Source organism: Centroberyx gerrardi, chromosome 9 (assembly GCF_048128805.1).
Source record: "Centroberyx gerrardi isolate f3 chromosome 9, fCenGer3.hap1.cur.20231027, whole genome shotgun sequence".
NCBI classification, from domain to species: domain Eukaryota; kingdom Metazoa; phylum Chordata; class Actinopteri; order Beryciformes; family Berycidae; genus Centroberyx; species Centroberyx gerrardi.
Window position 1 is genome coordinate 16,504,485 of NC_136005.1, and position 23,815 is coordinate 16,528,299.

General features: G+C 42.2%; 2 protein-coding genes across 3 annotated transcripts; both read right to left on the minus strand.

The window, feature by feature from the left end:
- Positions 1-7: 7 nt before the first annotated feature.
- On the minus strand, positions 8-10,626 carry cep135 (centrosomal protein 135). Its single transcript, XM_078285762.1, is given in 25 exon segments — positions 8-850; positions 1,627-1,731; positions 1,828-2,030; positions 2,682-2,891; positions 3,296-3,481; positions 3,718-3,828; positions 3,986-4,154; positions 4,312-4,367; positions 4,620-4,774; positions 4,891-5,006; positions 5,191-5,342; positions 5,546-5,623; positions 6,020-6,160; positions 6,249-6,513; positions 6,515-6,755; positions 6,913-7,063; positions 7,621-7,686; positions 7,849-8,064; positions 8,405-8,533; positions 8,649-8,733; positions 8,871-9,012; positions 9,485-9,652; positions 9,779-9,969; positions 10,089-10,216; positions 10,532-10,626. Coding segments are annotated over 24 exon segments (3,597 nt in total). The 5' UTR covers positions 10,202-10,216; positions 10,532-10,626; the 3' UTR covers positions 8-702.
- A 291-nt stretch (positions 10,627-10,917) lies between these two features.
- On the minus strand, positions 10,918-22,074 carry exoc1 (exocyst complex component 1). 2 transcript variants are annotated; one of them, XM_071895581.2, is made up of 19 exons: positions 22,014-22,074; positions 21,118-21,249; positions 20,801-20,931; positions 20,400-20,559; positions 18,781-18,968; positions 18,181-18,408; positions 17,703-17,835; positions 17,162-17,271; positions 15,248-15,397; positions 15,042-15,150; positions 14,187-14,231; positions 13,626-13,789; positions 13,321-13,434; positions 12,931-13,010; positions 12,517-12,745; positions 12,122-12,305; positions 11,803-12,002; positions 11,474-11,668; positions 10,918-11,363 (listed from the first exon to the last, which is right to left on the minus strand). In XM_071895581.2, the coding sequence occupies exons 2-19, from the start codon at positions 21,239-21,241 to the stop codon at positions 11,211-11,213; spliced, it is 2,697 nt and encodes an 898-aa protein (XP_071751682.1). In that variant the 5' UTR covers positions 21,242-21,249; positions 22,014-22,074; the 3' UTR covers positions 10,918-11,210. The 2 variants fall into 2 exon arrangements, with proteins under 2 accessions (XP_071751682.1, XP_071751683.1); XM_071895582.2 differs by lacking the exon at positions 14,187-14,231.
- Between the last annotated feature and the right edge of the window lie 1,741 nt (positions 22,075-23,815).

Genomic DNA, 23,815 nt, shown 5'->3' on the forward strand with positions numbered 1-23,815 from the left:
ACTGCAGTTAATTTTTGTATTGCTTTATTTGTGAATAATTTAATAATTTAAGCATCATTTGAAAAACATTAATATTAAGCACAAACGTCACAGAAAATCGTAGACACTAACAATTCTGTTCCTACACGTAACAGGAGTCATTCTTGCTGGAAACCAAATTCAGTTCAAGAACACGGATGGTAAAAGAATGCCTTGGCTTACTCTGTCTTAACTTTGTTAACGACTATCATTCATTGACAGAGAGGATACTTTGCATCCAGTTACGTAAACAAAGTCAATAGAGGGTGTGGATATTTGGATTGAAAAATAAGACTATTTGCTCAAAACGTTAGCACTGTCATTAGCTTTAGTAAGACTCAGGCATGATTTCATGTCTGATATCCTCTGGACCCGAGGATGGACAGGGACAGAAAATGACATTCAAGTATACGGCTTTGGACGGACACATCGAGCCAAGTGTTAATGCCAAGGAATATGCAGGCCTTTAGAACTCATGTCCAACACAAGACTTCAAACAGGCCTCTAGAGGTTTCTGACTCACTCATCAGCACAGTCCTTGTAATTGCTAGTCCTTGAAGCTCACACTTCTGGAACGAGAAAGGGAAAAGTCAGATTTTAAGTGGTCATTAAATACAGAAGGGACTGTTAAAAATAGCATTATTATTTTCATGTCCAAAATACCAGTATACATGATGTGCAGCCTTACTTCTCTGAGGATTTGTCAGTGGAGCGGTCAAGAGATCGGAGGATGGAGCGTTCTGGGGAGACGGCAAGAGGGCTGAGAGGGGAGGAGCTCCGCAGGGAGGAGAAAGACACACCCTGTCTGCGCATCTCCTGAACGGCCCTTTCACTGAGGACAGAGAGGCCATGACACAACTTTGAAATGTGTTTGTACCTCCGTTGTGTTTTTACATCCTTGTACCTACAAGGATGTATTGATTTTTTAAGTACTTTCAGAGAATTATTGTGTACTTGCAATACTTTTCCACAAGTGTACGGCCATTATAAAGTTAAATGTTATCGAAAGAAGTTCAGATTGTAGATTGTTGTTGTTCACTGGCTTCCTGACTGTTGTAGATAAGACATAAAGAGCAGTGACTGCAGCCATACAAAGGAAGTTCTATCTGTCTTATATCAATCGCAGATAGAGAGCAGCAAACTTTTATATGAAAAAGTTGCAGATTATTACTTGATCTCTCTTTAGATGAGACATGCAACTTTAAGTAGGCCTATCTCTTTTTACAACCTCCTACAAGCAATATCAACAAAATAAGGTGGCTTATAATGGAGAAGCGAGCTTGTTTGTAGACATTGCACAGTTTTGCCTCAACTAAAACACTGTTGTTACTGCTTGCAGCAATAAAAAAGAAAAAATTTAATTTAGATTTGTTGAGAAATATGTAAAAATATAATCATTAGGATACTGAGAAAATATAATTGGTAATATCGGAAATCTAGTAGTGAAAATGCTTCTGTGGCAGTAGTCACAGAATTGTAATATACAAATTCGTATTTTGTGTCACACTTACAGCTTTGTTCTTCTATTCCAGAATAATATTACTATCCTAGGGTAGGTGTTGGATATGCAGTGTATTTCAGTGTAAAGAAAACAGTAGTTCAGCTCACCGCTCAAAGCGTTCAGTGGTCAACTGTCTCTTCAGAACGTCCATCTCCGTCTGCAGCTGGGACACTTTGCCTCGGAGCTGGGACACCTCCCTGGCATGTCCTGCACTGAGTTTGTACACACACACACACCTTATTCAGCAAATTAACATTCTTATTCACTTCTAACAGTTACTACCGGTATACATGTTGGACTCGTCTCACGTTTTGCTGTCAGCCAGGGTGAGCCGGTCACGCAGGATCTTCAGTTCTGACTCTTTCTCACTCGCAGTCAGGTGGGTTTGGAACTCCTTGTGCCGATTGGTGGAGAGAAGCGTCTCTAGGTTACGAACAGTCAACCTCTCACTGGCCAACTGCTTCTTTAGTAGCTCTGCCTCTGACTGAACATCCTCTAGTTCTCCTGTGACCTAGCAGACATATTACAGAGGGTTTTGTGAAGACCTTTTCACTGTAATTTTTCTTAAAAGAAAAATCCCCCCTTAAAGAGTTAGATAACAGCTACTGGCAATGCAGCTTACATTCCTGGGCCCCTTTTTAGCTGCGACCAGCAGCTCTATAGCAGCTCTATTCAGGTTTTGGTGTCAATCCCTCAGAATCAAAGAGCAAGGACTCCTTTCTAGACCCATTGTTTTGCACCAATGTTCAACAAGATACATAAATAGATCATAATGCAATGCAGCTACAAGGCATGTGGCATTGTGAGTAAGGGGTGCGACTCGCGATTTCAGCTGGAGAAATTCCCACTCCACCATTGCTCTCACCACCTATACGTATAACCCACAGCTGAATGCAACAAGTTCACACCCGTTCTCTGGGAGTGTCAGGTTATTCTGGGAAATATAGGAAATCATTAACTGAAGTAGACAAGACTGGTTGAGACAAAGTGGGCACACAAAAAAAGCTAATTACAACACTTCATCACAAAAGTAACTCCTGGAATGCATTGATCATCACAGATTGATGATATAAACAGTGTAAGAGTATTCAAGGCTGGGTTTTTCCTTTAATGGCAAATGTATAAAGTGTGTTTAAGAAAGTCCACCCGAGGCAGGCCTCACCCTCTCCAGGTCCATGCTCCTGGAGGTGAGCTGGCGTGCAGTGAGCTCCTTGCCTGAGTCCAGTTTGACACAGAGTTCCCTGACAGAGGCCAGGTCAGAGACTAGAGCAGCTTTGTCCCCCTGCGCTGTGTGCAGCTCCTCCTCCAGTCGGGACATCCCTCGAACCAGCGATGATACCCGGGCCTCATATGCCTGAAGAGCCTGCATATGCTGGGGCGGGGGGACAGGGAGTGTGTATCTCACATTAGAGTTTTATCTCACGCTTGTATAAAGACTTAAGTTTCTGACTGTTTCAGTGTCTAATCTCACATTATGCTACCATGTTACCAAAACTCTGAGACTTTTAGGTTCTCCAAAATTTTAATTGCGTCCCAAATTTGTTGAAGGTAAATTTAATTATGTTACTGTCCATATTTGTGTTGGGAAAATCATTTGTCCTCTCACTGACAGCATTAAAATTCATAATAATTCTTTTCTTAATCTGGTTATACACTGGTTTTAGATCAGTACATGTAAACATCATAACTGAGATTAACCCTGCAAACCCAGATAGCTGTTGGGAATCTTTTACCAAAGTGTAAATGCATCAGCAGCTCCTTCCTACCCAGTCTCACCTGCTGGATTTCTTTCTCCTGGTGGCTGACAGTCTCGCGGAGATGCCTGCGCTCTGTGTCTGAAGACAGCAGCTCCAAGCGGATGGAGTTGTTGAGGCCTTCAGCCTGCTGCAGCTTCTGCTCCCGATCCTCCATCTCAGTGTGGGCCATCCGGAACCGCTCCAGCATGTCCCTGTTCTCCTGCTCCTGTGGGTCAACACCTAGTGGTCAGCTGGGGCAAACAGGAGAGGGTCCGCACACTAAGTGGGAGTAAGAGGACAGCTATAGGATATCCAGGCGCTTCCAGTCACACAGATATGGGACATCTAATGTTGCACTGATAAGAACTGAATCTCCAACACCAAAGTAGCATAGGGAAAATATCTACACAAGTATTACAGATTTACAAACATATGTATCAGTATAGAGCAGTTTTCTCTTGCCTTTGCAGCCATCAATTTCTCTATTCTGGACACCTCAGAGATATAAGAGTGAACCCTCAACTTCAGGTCATCCTTCTCATGCAAAGCCTCTTCCATCTCTGCATGTACAGCCTGGAAAACAACAGATAATATTAAAACACAAAGGGAGCGGGTGTTATTCTCTTCATCTGTTTGTGGTTGACAGATCTGTGCAAATATCAACAGATCTAAAAAGAAGAAATATGTAGCAACTGATTACCAACTACTGACTAATAGTTTTATTGCATACTTGGTTTTCTCTGGTCATTGTGGCCAGGTCATCCTGCAGCCTCCTGTTCTCTCTGAGTGTGATCTCTCTGTCTCTCCTGAGTCCAGCCAGCTCCTCCTGAGAGGCATCCAGCTGCCGCCTCAGACTGGCTATCTCCCTCTCACGGCTGCTCAACGCCCCCTTCAGCTGACTGTAAGGAATACACATTAACCTCACCACAAGTTTTCAGTCCTATCAGAGAAGAGGAACTCTGGGTTTCCGGTTTCATGATGCACTCTATGATACTCATTTACGATGACACTTAGTCACCACAAAGCCAAACAGAATTCTCACACCAAAATACTTACGCTAGCGAGTTATCCATGTTTGTGACTGTGAGTCTCACATCTTCAAGGGTCTTTTCCTGCATAACAACAATCCACATCATCGTTTCATAAATACTCTTCAAACACTAACAATATTCAGGTTTGTTATTAGTAATAGTTAGTAATCAATTAGAGGCTCCTGACTGGCAAAGAACATAACACATATGAGGAATTTGTCCAACCAACATGGGGCACCGACATGACCACACTTAACAACTTTCTGACCTACAAATGACAAGGACATACAGGACATCATGATGCAGAGTTGACTGGCTGTTGGTAAGAGCTACCTTTTTTGATAGCTCCTCCTGCAGCACAACCAGCTTCTCAGTCTTCTGATCCACCTCATCCTGCAGAGCATCTTTCTCCCTGTCCAGGGCAGAAATGGACTTCTGAAGAACAGTCACCTCCTCCTTGTGGTTGGAGCCCTGCCGACTGAGTTCCCCTGGTAGAAAAATAGAAATGGAGCAAACGGCTGAGTAACCACAGACAAATGAAAAAACAGCACAACATTAACCAGAGCAGTCCATCCTGCACCCCACTAAATCCATAAACACTCGCCTATTCTCTCTTCCAGTTTCTCAATTTGCTCATGGGCAGCATACAGCTCATTCATCTTCACAGACAGTCTGTGTTGGGTATCACACAGCGACTGCTCCATCTGCTCCTGTAGCAGCCTGTGGACAAACATGAAAGCATCCATCAGCACTGTATGGCACTGGACACAAATACAATGATCCCTCATTGCAGCAGCATGACAAAGACTAATTTTTAGTACATTTGTGTTTTATTGACCAACACTGGAGAGTGACAGAAAAAAAACGCAGGAAAGGTAGAGATCGCTTCATATGGAAGACACACCTCAGAGCATTAGACTCAGCCCTCTGTTGGGCTGTCTCCTCTGCGTTTTGGACCATAGCAGTGGACCGAACCTTCAGCTCCTCCTCCACAGCCTCCCTGCTCTCCTTCAGCAGACACACCTGTGACCGCAGGTCCAGTCTCTCCCGCTCCAACTGGACCACAAAACACACAAAGGCCAGGCCAAGAGACGCAGTGGTATAATAATTATGAAGATTTAACGTTAAAGTAGTGAATGGTAGCATAATGATTGTATGCTGGCATATTGAAATATTAGAGCTGAAACAGTAAAATAATTGTGAGCACCAGGTGGGGCAAAATGTTTGAACAGATTTGTTGAAATGCCCCACAGGCTTACACTCTTAATGGCATTCTCCAGGTCTAGTATCCTCCTCTCCTCTTCCTGTCTGTCGGTGAGAGATGAAGTCTGGGCAACCTGCAAAAGGCCCACAGTAGTGAGTGTGTTGGACTCATCCAAGATGATCATTATAAGCTAAGAATCTAATTTACAATATGCCAGTTAGGCATTTGAGACAAGTTATGCATAAGGGACAGATTCTAGCATATTAGACACCAGAAATGCTTAACTTTGCAGGAACTCATCAAGATATGTAAATGATATTCACAACTGACTGGTGAAATCCATAACTAATATAATTAACAATTGGCTAAAAAAATTGCAAAATGACGATGACTGAAGATGAACATGTTATGTGCCATGTCAAGTAGTATGGTAGTATAGTATTCATAAGGTATAATAATAGTTGATGTTATAAGCTGGAGATCACAGGAGAGGCATGGAAATGGTGACAGTCAGGTGTTATGTGAAGACCTTTAATCTCCCCAGAAGTGTGTCTCTTTCAGAAGTCATCTGCTGGAGTTCAATATCTGCCTGTTTCAACTCCTCCTTCAACCTCAAGATGTCAGCAGACAGATCTGTAGTGCTGTGGGCCTGCCTTAGCTCCTCTTGCACCTGAGTGAACACACACAGTTGGTCCATACAAGCATAAAGAAAGTAATTTAAATTACATATATGATGGGGCCATGTCTCTCAAACCCACCTGTTTTAACTGTGCTTTGAGCTGGTCTCTCTCAGCACTGAGGGCCTTCACACTGGTCTGGATGTCCTCCATGTGCTTCTCAAAGCCCAACAGAACAGCCTTCAGCTCATCTCTTTCCTTTACTGCACGATTGAGTTCTGTCTCCCCAACGCCCCCCTGAAAATTAAAGAGGCCATTATCTTATCCGATCACAGAGTACTTTTTGCATTAGTTTCTATGAGAATCAACTCCAATTCTGTTAAAAAAAGTATTAGCCAAGTTAATTGTATCCACTTACCCTGACTGCTCTAGACCCGGGACTCCTGCCTCTGCCTGGACTACGATTGGGGCTTAAGTCCAGGCCTGAATGCCCTCTGGTCCTCTTGTAGCGCTCAGCCTCCTGACGGTAGAAATCCCTCTCTTCCTCTAGGCTCTTGACAAATGCATCAAGGCGTGATGGGGAGTGCTCCCTTCCACAAACACCATGCTTAGCCCGCATGGTCTCTAGCTCCAGCACCAGGACTTTGTCTAGGAAACAGAAACTTGCATGTCAGTGATGCATTAGTACTGAGAAAGAAAAGGTGCTGGGCCGGTGGACAGATGCATTGTTATTACAATGTGTGTAGTAAGAAAACAGGATAAAGCCCAAGGTTCAGCAGGAGAGGTAAAGCAAACTGCTGCTTACCAGTTGCAATCATTTTCTCCATTTTGTCCTGCAGCCTACTTTTCTCTTCCTCCAGGAAATTCACCAGTCCCTCCATTTTCTCATTCTGCTCCTTGAGTTCCACCAGTTGGTCCTGAAGACGGTCTTTTTCATAGGCACCTTCAGACTGCTCCTGAATTACCAGTGCGGAGACGGTTATAAAAGGGATGCTCAAACTTTTTTATACTGGGGACATTTGGCTGGACCTCCCTAATCTGTGACAGTTTCTGGCTGGACATTAACTGAAATGAAAATAAAACAAAAAACTTAAGCGAGAACACTTGTATTCCATGGGGGCGCAAACAAACATGTTTGCAGATTAGTTTATGTAGCCTTAAGAGAAAGTCTCCCACAATTTAAGAAATCTTGTTGTAATGGTTAGTGTAATCACTGGCAATTCATTGAAGACCAACTTTGTAAAGTCCTAGATCGTTTCCTTGGATTTTTACATCCACAAGGTTTACATTATAGTGATGCTAACAGTTAGGAAAATGCAACCTTATCCTTGGCACTGCCAACTTAATAATTTCCAATAGATTTTCTATATAGCTGTAACTCAGTGTAGCATCGCAAATGAGCAAAAGTTTTCTCTAGTTTCTGGAAAGGAACAGTTGTAAATGTACACCATAACATTTATATGCTGGAAATTCAGAAGTATTCCCCTTAAGCCCAATAATATTCAGTACATACCCTTCTTATTTTTGTGATAATATCCTCCAAGTCCTCAATGGTTTTCTGTTGCCTCTGAATTTCTTTCTGATAAGAAAACAAAGGGTAAAGTCGGTTATGAGGTTTGTTTCCATTGCACCAATTTCAACTTCTTTTGTTATTTAATGCACTGTTACTAGAAGGTACTACTCCTGTTCTCCTGCATGCAAAAGTACACCACTTTTCCCCCCTGCCTTCTAATATTCTCACTTTAGTTTCCTGCAGTTCCATGTCAGCAGTTTCCAACACCTGCTCCTTGTCCATCTCTAGCTGCTTGGCGAGGTGGTCTATGTGAGTGAGCTCTTCACATAGTTCCTGGTTCTTTAGAGACAGATTGGCTACTTCAGTGGAAGCATCCTGCCTCTTCTGCAGCAGCCCCTCCACCTTCTGCTCCAGTGTCCTGTTGGTCTCCTGCAGGTATTCGATCTGTGGACCCAAAGCAAGAGTTATCTGGGACAGGCCGTGCAAGGCAACAGGCAGCAGGATGGGGTAACAACTATGGAGACCACCAAGCATTGATCCTATGGGGATCAATGAGTTATAATTCATTACAATTTGTTATAATTCATTACTTTACATTAATTTAGCTGCAGTGTCCCCATAGCTGGAAAACGACTCCTACAGCTACAAAAATTCAAATACAATTAAAATACAAAAATGTGAAAATGTCTGGCCTTGCTGCTCAGCCTACACTTTAAAAATAACAATTACAGCATAATTATCTTTGTCATTATATAAACATCCTGTATGAATGTGGTATGCTTACCTGAAGGTTAAGGTGGGCAATCAGTTTCTCATTGCTGATGTTCTGAGCCTCTAGGGAGATGACATCATGAGGACGTCCTCCATCAAGTGCACGATTCAGACGCTCTATCTCTTTGTCTCGCTCTTCCACCTAACAGTAGTGTAAAAAAAAATAAATAAATACAAAAAGCAACACCACAATCTCAATCACAGCATTTACCATATCACAATTTCATGTCCCTTTCATTCATATATTTATTTCTTACCTGAGTGTTTAAGTGTGCTATACAGCCCTGAGCATTTTCCAGGTCCAGTTTGACTTTTATGATGTCTTCCTGTAGCTCATGAATCCTACAAATTAAGGTTACAGGGAGTAAAACAGTCCCTAAATAAATAATGCATATGCAAGCATGCTCAATCAACACATACATCAAGCGACTACCACTTCTCTCAGTAGTATAGTTGAGAAGCCACATAGGAGGGCAAACCTTCCATCTGCCAACTGCAGCAGGTCAGCTATGTATGGGTCATCAGGCTGCAGCGCGGGATAAGCAGAGGTAGCAGAGGGCGGTATGAGCTCATCGATCTGCATTCTCTGACGTCTGAAAGGAATGCTGCGCTTTTTTCCACCTGTGAAAGCATGTGATACGTAAGGAGGATCCATTTCTTCAGTTATGCTTCACATCTCAGTCTGTGTTGAAACTATCTTTGCTTATCTGGTTGCTATAAAAAATAAAGTTTATATTGTGTCACTATGTTGTAGAAAGTAGCAGCTACTAGACAAGAGTGCTGGAATGAATAACCTTAAGGTAAGATGCAATTTGTGTCATTTTGACACTTTGGTACATCATTTTCAACTTTTCACCATGCACACCTCCATAGGGTGCAGCCTTTTCTCCGATTCACTCATTACCTAGATCTACTTTTCCTTTCTATGCGTTACAAGTCTGATCTTAAGACTGGATTTTCAAAAGGAAAGCAACAAAGTGGTGCTAACTATGGGTCCCCTGCAAAATCAAGTTTGAACTCCTGCAGAGCTTCGAGGACAAAAAAAATTAACACCTTCTACCAAAGTGAAATATCACTGTGCCCCTGTTATTACCTGGTGTCTGCACCACAGCTTGCATGTTCTTCTCCTGCAGCTGTTGGATGCGTTCAGCTTTAGCCTTGCTATCCTTCTCCAGGCAGCGAACCTTGTGCACATACTGATTATTTAAAAACTTCAGGTCAGATGTCTCATGGTCCAGTTTCCTAATGTGGGTCTTGAGCTCTGAAACAAAATAGCATTATGTGAAGGTTAGGAGTCATATCAGTCTTTTGTGTATGAGGGTCATGGATGTGGGAAAATGTTAAAACACTGTATTCAGGAGGGGGACTGATATCTAAACCTGTTTACCTCTGCTGACACGGTCCTTCTCCTCCCTCATATTGAGAAGCTCGAGGTGCAGCTCATTGTTCTCCCGGACCAGCCGGGCATTCTCCGTCCTGTAAGGCTCCAGAAGGGCATCGAAGTTTCGGCTTTCTTTCTCTGTCTTTCCTGCTGACAGTTTGGCATTGCGCAAGCTTTCAGTTGTGTGGACCAGATCACTGTAATGCAGAGAATAACACACTCACTCACACAAAAAATGGTTTGATCTGGTCAACTGTGATTGATTGGCTGGTATATCAGAATAAGGGCAACAGGTGCATGAGGACTTAAGTTTCACCTGAACAGTTTCTCCACTAGTGGCAATGTCTCAATTCCCAGTGGCTGTCGATACCCCAACTGGTCCAGACGTTTCCTCAAATTGATGAATTTCCTCTCTGCGTTGGTGCTCATGGTTGCAATTCGGCACTATCACAACAAAGTTAGGTTAGTTAGCAAGCTAGATACGTTTGGCAGATGATGTTACCTAATGTTAGTTAAGCTAACGGTAGTTGTTGGAGTTGCTGCTTGTTTGTAACGATAACGTTGACGTTAGTAAACTTGCTGCGGTTAGCTAGCTATGTGTTAACGTTAGCTAACGTTAAGTAACGCTAATTAGCTAATGAGCAAACATTGGCTAACGTTAGCTGGGGGTTGTATATGGCTATTTTGCTCATTAGCAATAACAAGTAGCCGACTAGTTTACAACATCTGGCTTGTTAAATCACGGGGTGCTTGCCTTACCTTGCTCGAAAGGAAGTTATGATTTTTTGACTGCTAACCTTGCTAACGTTAACTTCATTCAACATCACCGGCAGAGACCACCCTTGGGGCAGTTGTATACACTGAACTCATCATTTGCTATTAATCTAATAGCGTCAAGTCGTGTGCATGTAGTTAATCCACAACTCCTCAAAACAGACGTTTCCGCGGCAAAGTGGTTTGAAAAGAGCGCCGATGATCCCTGGCCTCAACTTCGTCACCATGGAAATGAGGCACCGTGGAACATCAGGAGTAGCGTGTTTTGTCAACCGGCGTCGTCCATGCAGGCGGAGTCGACTGATTTAGCTCAGCAGTCAAAGAAGTACAATGTAATACAATCAGTGCGATACAACACGGTGGTAGGTTGGCAACTGTAATTTATTATGTACAAACGTGAATCGGCAAAATTATAACAGAAAAATCTCATACTTCCAAAGCACAAGTGGTTGTTGAATATTCTCAAACAAACACAGAGACATAATGAACAGATGCAGAAATAATTGCAACACTGTCCCTTGTACAAATGTATCTCTCTCTCTCTCTCATACACACACACGCACACTAAACTGACAGTTAATTGGCCTAAGGGCAATGCAGGGGTGTGTTTGTGAGTAGTGTATCTTCAACCAGTAGTGATATGGAGCAGTGCACAGCAGCTAGACTAATGAGACTGGGCAATGCTAGAGAAGTACTCCAACATGTCTTGAATGGTAAACTCCATAGTGATTCCAGATCCAGGATAGCAACGGCCAATCAAACCTTCAAAGTGTTTGTACTGACGGATGAACTCATCTTGCATGGAGTGCCATACCACCTGGTGGCGTAAAAAGAAAGTGCAACAATTCAGACAGGGAGAATGTGACAACACTGATCAGCTGAGCAGGTTATGCACATGCACCGACATTTTTCTCTTCTCTCTCTCACCTGTAGCAGACTCTCTTCTTCACACAGGTGTTTGTCCACTTTCTTGTAAAGGTTGTCGAGCCCCTTTTTCACCTCCTTGCCTGGGTATTCTTTGATAACTTTACGCAGTTCTTGTTTGTTAAAGGCCAGCTGGTAGCTCACCTCCTCCTCACGAACCCCCTGTGCCACACGCGCCTCAACTCCTTCAAAGAAATGCTGCAAACGAGAGAGAAAACAGTGACGCACCGAATACAACTCCTGAACCTCTCATTAAATGGTCACATCCTGCATTCATGTCCATGAAAATGATACAATATTGTGTGATAACTATAAATGATACTCCTTCTCACATTGAGCTTCTCCAGAGGCTGGCCCAGAGAGTTGATGACATAGGACTGCAGATGGTCTGTGTACTTGTGCTTGGCCTCTCGCCTCTCTGCCTCCAGGCAGGAGATCTTCAGACGTGACAGAGTAGAGAAGATGTGGTGGAAATTCTCCATCATCACAACGTCCCGCGGCGTCTTCTGGCTTTCATTGGCTACTTTCTCCACTGAGGACACAAGTCAATCGATATTCAGAGCACTGGTTTTAAGCATCACATATTACTCTTTATTAAATAGCACATAACCTAGAGCCAATCAGTTTATTTTGGCTGACTAATGGTCTCACCATTCATGAAGACAGCTCTGATGAGTTTGACATAAGCCTTATCCAGGTCCCCTCGGCGCTCCGCATTACGGAAGATCGTTTCAGCCAGCTCAGCAAACTCCTCAAACCCAGTAACAAAAAGCAGGATTCCCACCTTGCTTTTCTTGGAAATCTTCACTTCCTCCATCTGTCTGATCTGACCAGACTGAGAAGGAAAAAGAGAAGGAAGCTTCTTAAACCCATCCAACTGAGATAGACCATACTTTAATCAGGGATGTGATCACAAACATTAAAAGCAGGAAGAAGCAACAACACAGAATCTTCCATTAAAATGTCAAAAGACAAAAATCCTAAAAAAAACCCAAAACAAAACGTAAAAATCATGTCATTGTTCTGATTTTATGGGCTCTACTCACAATGCATTTGTCAAAGTTCCTCTTGACAGTGACCAGCACATTTCCCAGAGTGGTGCTGAGGTAAGAGGCAGGGTCAACATTCTCAGCTGTCCACACATGGTGACTCATCTTCACCAGCATGTAGAGAGAGTGGAAGCTGTCAATCTTGTCACCCAGGGCAATGAGACTGTTGAGCTCCATCTCAATGCTCTGGAAGATTTTATTCATCATCAGCCGCACCATGTCTTTTCTGGAGCGATGAAAAGAGATGAAGAAGATAAGGAGGTGGGAAAGATGCAAGAACAATGAAGGGCAGTGAAACGGTGACAAAAGGAGGGAGGGGAGCCCTAAATACAGACAAGTGTTGTAATGTGACTGGTGGTGCTGGGTGATATTTGGAGCAGAATTGTTACCAGGAGATGTGCGACTACTCACTCTGATGACATGGAGTGTCTGTGTTCAGCCTGAGGAGGCATTCTAGACGGCAACGCTCCATCTGTATCCTCCATTTCTGGCTGTCAGGGGAACAGAGATCAAACATGAGAAATATAAACAAACGTCTGCAGACAATTAGACATACAAATCACTGAAGCTGTGACCGAAAACAACCTCAGTGTCTGTTATTGCTGCGTTGTTTTTTTAAGTTTCATGCCAGAAAAATGTATCAATTTCAGCAGCCGACGTACATGACTACAGCTATTGAAGTGATTATTCTTTCAAATAAGTATCTTGACAATTTCATGTGTGACTAGTGACTACAATTCAGCAGGTGGTGCGCCGTATGATCTTTCTGTCACGGCTGTTTTTACGTGATCACAGATTTACCTGAGCGAGAGGGGGTGTGACTGTCGGGTGCTGCTGCAGCTTGAAGAACTTGCTGATGAAGTCTTGTTCTGCTAGACACAGCGGCTCCAGCTCACTGAGGACCTGCTCAAATATCTGCAGATGGAAATCCACTCCAGTCAATGAATCAGTATACATCAACACGCATACACATACCCTCACAGCTCTATTTGCATACTGCATCTGGAAGGAAAACTGCATCTGGAAGGAAAACTGGAAGGAAAAAAAGCTATACAGGCAGTATTGTAAACTAGAATTTAAAGGATGTGAATCTCTGGCAGTGTCACCTTATCAAACTTGGTCCTGTCAGCCACGTCGAGGTCGGAGGCCGACATGTTGCCCATGTCCAGCAGTGAGGAAGACTGGGAACGCCTGCTGTTGGAGCCCTGCACTGTCAGCTTGTTCAGGCTTGAGGTAGAGCCTGTCAGCTTCCCAGAGCTGCCATGCAGGCCTGGGACAGCACAATGAATACAGTGTGATTGAAAGTATTTACCCAAATCTCTGGAATATCATTCAAACCTTAGACCTCGGGAAGTCAATTTTGACACTGCATTCAGAAGAGTCATTGTCAAAGATAAAGCGCATATCAATGGTTAGCTTTTTTTAGGCATTTATCATAGAATCTGGATATGTTACAATGCATTCAGCTGTATTGTGAACAAAGATAAAGCACAAGCCTAAAAGGACATGGCGGGGTAAGGGGTACACAGGGCTAAAAGTTGTCTATATGGAGGAGCAAGGGAATCTTGAGCAAAGGATTCCTTAAAGTGCAGTTGTATGAGACACAGTAGTAAGGAGCAGCGTGGGTAATCGACAGTGGAATTGCCCTATCCAAGTGTGATACTTACTTTCTGTTTCCTGTTTGAGTGCACTCTCTTTCCGCGGAAGCGTGGCTGGCAGCCAGTTAGAAAGGCAGGCATCAAAGACAGAGATAGGTTAGGCTTAAAACATGCAGCATGGGGAGGGGGTGAGGCTAGATGTTAGATGTACCACGTTACATACGCTGACGTGCACTGCAGTGGCTTAGGTATGCCAGTAGCCTGGTCGATCCTTCGGAAAACAAATTCTTATTTTGTTTTCAGAAGGACAAGGTAATAATACAGAATGCAGAAAGCAGAGTTCTATAATTTTGCCAAAACCAAAGCTCAACCAAGAGTCCTATTCAGCTTTTAAATAATACTCATCTGAGTAAAGAATTGGGTTTGTAATGCCCTCTTACAAAAAGCAAATGAAGCATCCTCAAAGGGTTAAACAAGAAGTAGGACATACATAAGTTGTGGGCCACACTTAGATGGGAAAAGATGTATAGGTGTTTTTTGAGGCCACTAAACAGGTATGATGCAGAGAGGGCTGTACAGGAATCTGGCCTCGTTTGCTATAATTTGTACATACATAATATATCAAGTTTGCTACAAGTAGTGTGTTGGACAAAATAATCTGGAGATGCAGTGTGAGTCATGTTTTTCTACGTTCAACAGATTGATCATGTTACCTCATAGAACTCTGAACTTAATTAAACAGGTATAGACAGGTATACACTGACTACAGACAAACATTACAGTCAACTACATGTTACCAAAAAAACAGTCTTTACTGAAAACGCCCAACCACACATCATGACATTAAATGAGGAAGACAAAAGTCATAGTCAAAAACATGTTTTGTATCCATGCGCTAATAGTCCTGTGACTCGTAGGTCTTACCAAACTTGCCCTTCGCCTCCTTGGTTGTACCCGCCATCTTTATTTTGGCAACCTCGAAGAAATCTTTGATTTCTCGTTCATATAATCTGGTCATATAGTCAACATAGGTCTAAAAAAACAGAGAAAAAATGTGTTCAGATTTTAAGCTGTCAGCTGATGCGACACACCATGTCTTTGAATTGTTTCTCTCAGATAAAAGCACTGACCCTTGACAGGCCCTCGTACTTCTCCCTGTGGGTGTTCTTCAGCCACTCCATGAGCTTGGCGTAGCGCAGCAGGTCCCTGTGGAGCGGGCTGTGTTTGGGCAGGGTCAGCTCAGCTGTGTGCTGGGACAGGGTGGAGCTCTGGTCATGGCCCTGAACAACAGAGTGGCGAGAGACAATCAATACTCAATTAACACCGCATAAAAAAGTACACACAAACCTACTACACACTCCCATTCCAACCTCCTGTATAGACACACACACACACACACACACACACACACAACACATGAAGAGGCTTTGTCTTGCTTTTATCACACTTACGTGGATAGGGGCTGTAAAAACGGTTACCCAAAACTACCATCAAGTAGTCAGATGTTAGTGAGATAAACAGTTGCAGATATTTGTAACCAAACTCCAACACTTCAACAACTCAACTAATTGACAAGCTTAAGTCTGTGAAAAATATAAAAACTCTTATTGCCATACGGATATGCTCCTCAGTTCCTCTCAGTGTCATCTTGTTCACTCTACTGGCACTGCTACCAGACATGCACGCAGAGCAGACAGGCATAGGATTTTATGACATGGCACCTTTTGCAACAAAAAGGCATGTTAGCACCCAAAAACAAGAAGCACTGAGCCAGAGTGCAGACATTTGGTGAAGGAGGAGAAAGATGGTCAGCGTCTCTTTGGCTTTGAGATCAGATGAGAGATAGGCGCGTGAAAAAGTTAGGAACATATCCCATGCAATCAATAATGCGCTTTGGTGGAAGGCCAGGGGTGCTTGAATTAATGACATGTAAGTTGGGGTGAGGTGGGAGAGGTCAAACGTTAGGATAGAGGGGGCAAGTGGGGGTTGCTGTGAGGGTACTCACTGGAAGTGACAGACAGGAGGACCTATAGAACTGAGGGATGGTCATTTTGAAGTGACTGAAGTGGTTGAACTGACACAGAGACAGAGAGCAAAGTGGGATGATTCAAAGTGAGCCACACAGAGTCAAGAATAGAAGGGACAGAACAGGAAGGAAACGGCACAAGAAAGCACAGGAAGAGGATCAGAGCTAACCAGGAAGTCGATGAGGACAGAGAGAGAGCCTGGCAAAAAACAGGAAAGACTGCGGCCCTCCATGTAGCAGCAGATTAATGCGCATACTCACAACGGCAAGGTGCGTGCTCACGACAACACAAGGTTGAGTCTGTCTCTTAAATCTGCTGACGCATGTAATTCCTGCCCTCTCCTATCTTTGCTGTTACTCTACTGTAACATTGAGTTGAGTAAAATGCCAAAAAATAATTGAGAAAAGTTTTATTATCTACCTTAATAATAAATGCACACATTTTTGTAGTTTCAGAGTCTTCGCCAGACAACACACGCTAAAACATTTCCCAAAAATATACAAAAGTGTAGTAGTACAAAAGTGTAGTGTATAGTCTGTTTACTACCAGTATGCTCAGTATGGTTAATGCTTTTATAGATGATTTATAGGTACATTTTTGTAGATATTTATTGCACTAAGGACAAATGGTCTTATAGCAGGCTTTCCTTCTTTAAAACTAAAAACCAGGAAAGACGCAAACATTTGTGAACAAATACACAACTGCATGCTGCTCTGTTACATTTCACAATGAGTCACAAACTGTAGTATTGTACACATCAGAAATTGCTTGTACAACTATTACGAATAGTATCACAATTACCACAATTGTATGATGTTGAGATTGTCAGTAATCAGATTCTAGGGTTCCAATGTTTCAATACAATCTACCCTAAAATGGTATTCATGAATAACCACCGACCAATTCTGCAACTTGGAAAGTAGTGTTAATATACTCTTTTCTATACTATTTGCTTGAAAGCATGTGAACGAGTGTTAACATAGTGTGTGTGTGTGTGTGTGTGTGTGTGTGTGTTACCTGGTGAACAAACACATTGTTGAGGTGATTGGTGAGGCGGCGGGCAAAGGTGTCTCTCAGCTCACTGAAGAGGTGCTGTTGCTGTTTCACAGCCATCAGCTTGTCATGGCCTATGGTAGGAAAATTATTAAAAGTTAATATCCAGATTAGTCACATCACAGGATGTGTAATCTATGTGATCTAATCACTTAAAATAGGATTTATGTCTGTGGCTCTCAACCTTTTTAGCCTGCAACACCTAAAAATGACACCTATCCACAAGCCTGGACATGCACAGAAAGGTTAACTTCGACACCAAAGTATGAATTTTATTTTCCACAGTCAGGCCATTTAATTTGATTAATTAAATCATCATACATTTCCATCATATAAATCCACACCAACATTATTTTGCAACTCGTTGTAGGTGCTAACCACCAGGCTGAGAAGGAACAACTGATTTAGTTGATCAAAAATAAACAACACTGTTCAGTGTCTGTCAGTGATGTTCTCACGAAAAAAAGGAAAATGGACCTACAAAAAACTGCCTGTGTAAACCCACCTGGTCGGAGCGCCACATTCATGCACTGCAGAAGAGCTTCGGAGGCATTGATGCAGGCCTCGATACCTTTAGGGGAGGTCAGGTCTCCATCCTGCAAGGCTCTGATGTGTCCCTTTGACAAGTCCATGTAGTTCTGAATAAGGCAAGACACAGTCATCAAACAAAACCTGAAAATCCAGTAATAAAATTAGTATTCATCCTACAGTTGCTTTAGAAAGTATTGATGATGGGCTTTTAACAGTGCAGGTTTCAAAGACAATGAGAACATTTTACAGATATTTCAATGCTTAAAATCTTACAAACGAGATCTTTATAATTCATGCCTCTATTTTCATTCTTCTTTGATAGAATAGAGTACTAGAGTCCACTCCATTTGCTACTTCTTTTGAGCAAATGGAACTGCAATAACTGTGAACTGAGTCCCATACTAAGGTACTTGATTCAGAGAACATAGGAAGGGTTCAAATGTGTTCCTAACCACTAGGAACTGGATCTCGTCCAGCAGTTTGCCATTGTTGGTGTTGCTGATCTGGATGAGGCGGTTGCTCTGGGAGATCTGGTCCATCTGCTCCTTGACGCTCTGGAGCATCTCCTCATAGCTGCTCAACTTGCCCTCGATGGTGTCGACCTCGCCCAGGGCCTCGTCCAGCAGCTGCATCAGGATGTTTACCTGCTTCTCCGACGCCATGATCGACTGGATATTGGCCTGGCAGTGAGAAAAGATGAAGTGTGTGTTTACGTGTTTTGGTTAGTGTGGTAAGAAGGGGTGGATTTGAGCGTTGGTCAGGAGACAAACAGAGATGGGGACGGGTCCATCGAGGCAAAGAGGTTCACATGCTCTTAATTAACCCTCCCCTTTACACCCCTGTCTCAGTAGGTGCTGCATAATAAAACCTTGGACTGAGCCAGTGGACCAGAGACACTACACAACACACTTTGTGAGAAGCAGCCTTCAAGACTTACACATCACCAGAAGGCTGTTTCCAGTGTCCATTCTTGTCACAAATATTGTGTTATCACATTTAGGCAGCTCACAAGCCAATTCCTAACACGCAGTGATTGAGGTTGCTTCACTCACCCCATCTAGAACCTGCAACTCCCTGGAGAGCTTTTCTGCAAATGCCTCAGCGTTGGATATGGCGTACTCGCACACCTCCATCATGCTCTCAATGTCCTGCTCTTCACGGGCGTTCAGCTCCTGGTAGTCATCCAGAGCATCCTCGTCGCCCCCGGCAACACTCTGGCTCTCACCACTTGGCACAGACTCTAATCCCACCAGGAGAAATGGAAAGGAGTGGTTGAGAAGTGCACACCGATATATAATTATTGTGCATGTGCCAGACACAAGCACAAATACAAACCTCAGTTCAAGACACATTATATACAAACATTGTCATTGCATTTTCAAACACATTTAGTTTCATACACCTCTCCTCAGGACAATAACAGACAAACATACATTCAGTAATAGGGATGGGCATTTACAGACTTAATTGATCAACACATTTTTAATAAGTGGTAAAATAATATACTTATTTACCACCAAGACAGTGAGGAGTGATGTAAATGTAACATGAATGGGAGGCCAACGTAGGCCTAATTGAAAGTCTTGTGCTTACAAATTGCAGCCTGTATAACCCTAACCCTAACCCATAACAGCAAAAAATCATCTTCTGTAGTAGCAAGAGGTAGTTTATAAAAAAAAACCCATTAAGAATCATGCCTATAGAATGAAACCGCTTTTATCAGTCGACTTTACCTGCCTACATCTATTCTGGCTAATTATCAACTTTGTAAATGACTGCTAGGCCACTGTAAAACAATATCCACCAGGATTGCTTATGACTCATTTTAATGCACTTCTGCAACTCCAACAAGGGGACAAACATAGGGAACAGCCAGAAAAGTTTTCTGAAATAAGGACAAATTATTCGGCTCTGCACCAATTCAGAATGTGGGCAAAATGTTTGAATTAGGGTCAAATTAGATAGAGAAAGGATGAACATATGTCAACAAATAATCCTATGAATGAATGTAAAACAAGCTATCAATGAGGTCAGACCTTGAGCTAAACATGTGTTATGATTATTAAAAAGATCAATGATTCATGCCCATCCCTATTCAGTGACAAATGCTCATCCACACACTTCGGAGCCAAATTCAAAGAACAGCAACAGCTTTCAGGGATGTGCGAGTCTATAATGAGAATGGTGGTTTGATATAATGAGAATAAATGGAGAGGAATGAGGGGGGAAAGTTAAGTCCTACCAACCTTCCGCTTTAGGAAGTTCTGGCCAGAGAAAGTTTAAGAGAGAAAAGTGAGAATAAAGAAGAGTTTAGCCACAGAAAGCCATACCACAAATCAGGACACAACAAAGAAGCAGAATATTTGGTCTCTACACATGCTATTAATAAAAAAATAACAGACAGAATTGTTCTATCTGTTATGTGAATATTTAGGCAAGACAATCGACAAAAAAAATCTTCTTTGGTAAAGTGAGTAAACCTACAGCCAGTAAAGAGTTTCATTTCTGAAGTAATTAAGAATACCTCAAACAGGAACAACACAGATTGAGGTCAAGAGATTTGGTTTAGGAGAAAAAGACACGCCTTTAAACAAACATAGTCAAATAAGGAAAACAAGCATGCACTTTGTCAGTCAGTCACAGGGTGGCTGAGGATAGAGTGTGTCCATACCTTCCAGTAGCTGAGAACTGACATTCACAAACTCCACCTTCTTCCTCAAGTATCGCTGGTTCAGCTTCCAAATGCAGGAGATGAAGGAGTTCTTCTCAGCTGTGCTGCTGGCCACCCACCGGTACACCTTCTCAAAATGAAGGTCAAATTCAGGGTTTTCCTAAACCGTAAAGAGTAAAGTAGAGAACATATGAGTACTGAATGAGGGAGAAAGAGGACTTTGATAACAAATGAACAGGACAGAAGGACAAAGATAGAAGAATATACTAGTATTTATAAATTCAGAAAGAAAAATGGTTGGTCAACTGTTACCACTGCCTATCACACAACAGTCAGGTTACATATATTTGGCCAGTAAATTATAGGGCCAATGTTCGTTATATGAGCACGCTGTCTCTGACCTTGCTTGCATCTTTGGCATCTACTTCTGCCAGGTCCCGAAGCTCCCAGGCCACTTGACGCTTGTAAAAGTCCCCTTTATCTGACTTTTTCACTTTTACCACTTTAACCTGGACAGGCCTCTCTGTTGTAACTAGAATAGAGAAAGCAGAACAACTTGAAAACATGTTAAAATTCTCATTAAATCACTTATCACACTCACCATCATTTTCATGAACTATACTTGAATACCAAGACACATCTTTATTCACACTGGGGACCTCAAAGTCTTGCACAAGTCCTCTATGTTTAATGTTTTGTGTGATGATTACACTCCTACCCGTTGCACACAGGAAGCAGTTCTTCTTTTTCTTCCCTGCCTTGCAGACATTAACAATGCTGAGGAGACGCTCATCGTTGGGTGTGAAGATGTCCCTTTGGAGAGCATGCTTGATGGCTGTCATGGTGGATGCTATGACACAGATCATAACGGTTAACAGTTACTTATTGTGATCATAACAGATAAACACCCATTATAAAGCTAAAAAGTCTAGTCATAAATATTTTGAATTGTGAACTGAGTTTTCTACCCCAATAGTGTTTGCTACACCGGCATCAGGTAACTAACTTGAAGTAAAAACTCATCTAGACATATTTTAGTTTAAAAATCTGGAGTGAATGTCCAATATAATAGCAAAAATCAGCCAAATCCACCGTCACTGGAGCAGCACCAGTGTTTGACTTGTGATGACGCCCAGATTAGAGCCATGGTTCTTTGGTTTGTAGCTCTGGGGCAGAGTTGCTCATGTTGGAAAATATTTTTGGACACAGCTAACGGTATGTGAGTTCTATTTTCGGGTGTCTTTCCGCTTTACTTGCTAGTAGAGGCCGTCGACATTAGTACAAAGTGACCATGAAAGCCCACTAGGTGTTACCCTTTTAGTGTTAAGGGTGTTACTAAAAGTAATGCCGCTGCTGCCGCAGCCGCCCAGAGGTCCTTCCCAAAGAAATGTCATCACAGCTGCACTGACTGATGTCCCCTGACGTTAGCTGGCTTTCTGCTAACGTTACTGCTAGCTTGATAGCTAACGTTAGCGTAGTGCAACTTAACTGTACAGGACACGTAACCAATGTGTCTAAATCAGCTAATGAATCAACTAAATCACCGCCATTTTCGAGGTAGGGTCATTCTATCAATGTTTTATTAAAAAAAAAACAGTCAAAACGTACTGTTACCTTATGTTAGCAATCCTCCTCCAGCCCTCTGCAAAACAACTGCCCTATCACTTCCTGTTCCCGAGACATGAACGTCACGTGACACAGCGCTCCAGCGCTCATTTACATTTGAACAGTTTATTTCGCGAGTGACACCGTTTCTTGTATATTCAACAGTTTATTGAAGTCCACTGATCACGGATCTTTAGACAAACAGACAACTCTTGTTTTTCTTCACTGAGCAAAATAAAGCGTAACCGGGAAATACATGGTGTGTAAGCAGCTGTACTATTTCAAATGTCACATGCATTGTTATTACCATTTTTTTTTCATATTGGTGGCTGGAAAGTGTCAAGGCGACCTTTTCTCTAGCCGGCAGTTCTCACGCTACCTAGTCTCTCCCTGTGCACTTCTCTGTTTTGATGCTTCTGCTGCTACTACTACAACCACTATTACTATTAGTACTAGGCATACTCTAACTACTACTACTACTACTACTACTACTACTACTACTAGGCTACTACTACTGCTACTACAACCACCGCCACTGTGCCACTTTTTATTATGCCATACACGACCTTTTTACAACACCAGGTGGCATTGTTAATCCATATAACAGTTTACAGGTCACACACACACACACACACACACACACACACACACACACACACACACACACACACACACACACACACACCTGTCCCACCTCACCAAAGGTAAATACAAATTAAAACGCAGTGCCTACTTTGTGAGTGTAAAAAGAGAGAAAGGCAGAATGAGTCAGATATCCTAAATCCAGAATTAACAAGTGATCTAAAGATGATTCCTTGGGGTACAATGTCTTCTTAACAAGAATTAACAAGTGATTTAAAGATGATTCCTTGGGGTACAATGTCCTCTTTGAGGTTATTGTACAGAGACGGCACTGCATTACGCAGCTGGTGAATGTTTTCCTTGCACTGTCATCAGTAGTTACATTCATGGGCGTGACGTAAGATCCCAAAGAGATGGCAGTTCCACAGAAATATTTCAAAACAGACATCCAAATTTAGCACAATTGAATATTTGTTCATAGACCTTCATAGATCTTTCTCTTTCAGTTATCACACCACAACATGGAATCTACCTTAGATGTGTTATTTCTGGTTTATTATTATTATCATCATTATTATTATTAGTAGTAGTAGTATTTCTTCATTAGAGGATTAACATGCAGATTATAAGACGTCAGCATACATCCTATTACTAGGCAAACAAAATAGCAGTGTGTGAAGAATCAGACTGCAGGTCTCTGAAGTGTCTTTTAGTGTGGCTCAGTCATGTTCACTTGTTTCTCATCTTAAACATCCCTGGGTATTATTGTCTTCCCTCCACTATTTGGAAAAGACAGCTGTTTTGTGTTCACATATATTTTTGTTGTTGGTAATTTTATGTTGTAGAGACATACTGAGTTGCATCCCACAAGATTCATTTGAGAGCAGAGTTATTGCTTTAATATGGACATAAACAGAGAGTATGATATTAGATTTTGCCTTCAGAGGAAGTGGTGGAGCAGTTTCCATTCAGCAAGTGCTTTGAATTGCATTGAACCATATAGCTCATTTTGAATGGCAAAAACGTGTGACATAAACATTTACAATAGATTAAAATGAACCTTCTTTTAAAGTGAAAATTTACCCTCAACAGAATTTACACATGTATCCTATGTTATTTTTTGACAGGTACATACATTTTTAAACATGAAGAACTCTCATCAACATAACCAATACTCTAAAATATGATATCATCAAAAGATAAGACGTGGGACTCATACTGACTTCTGT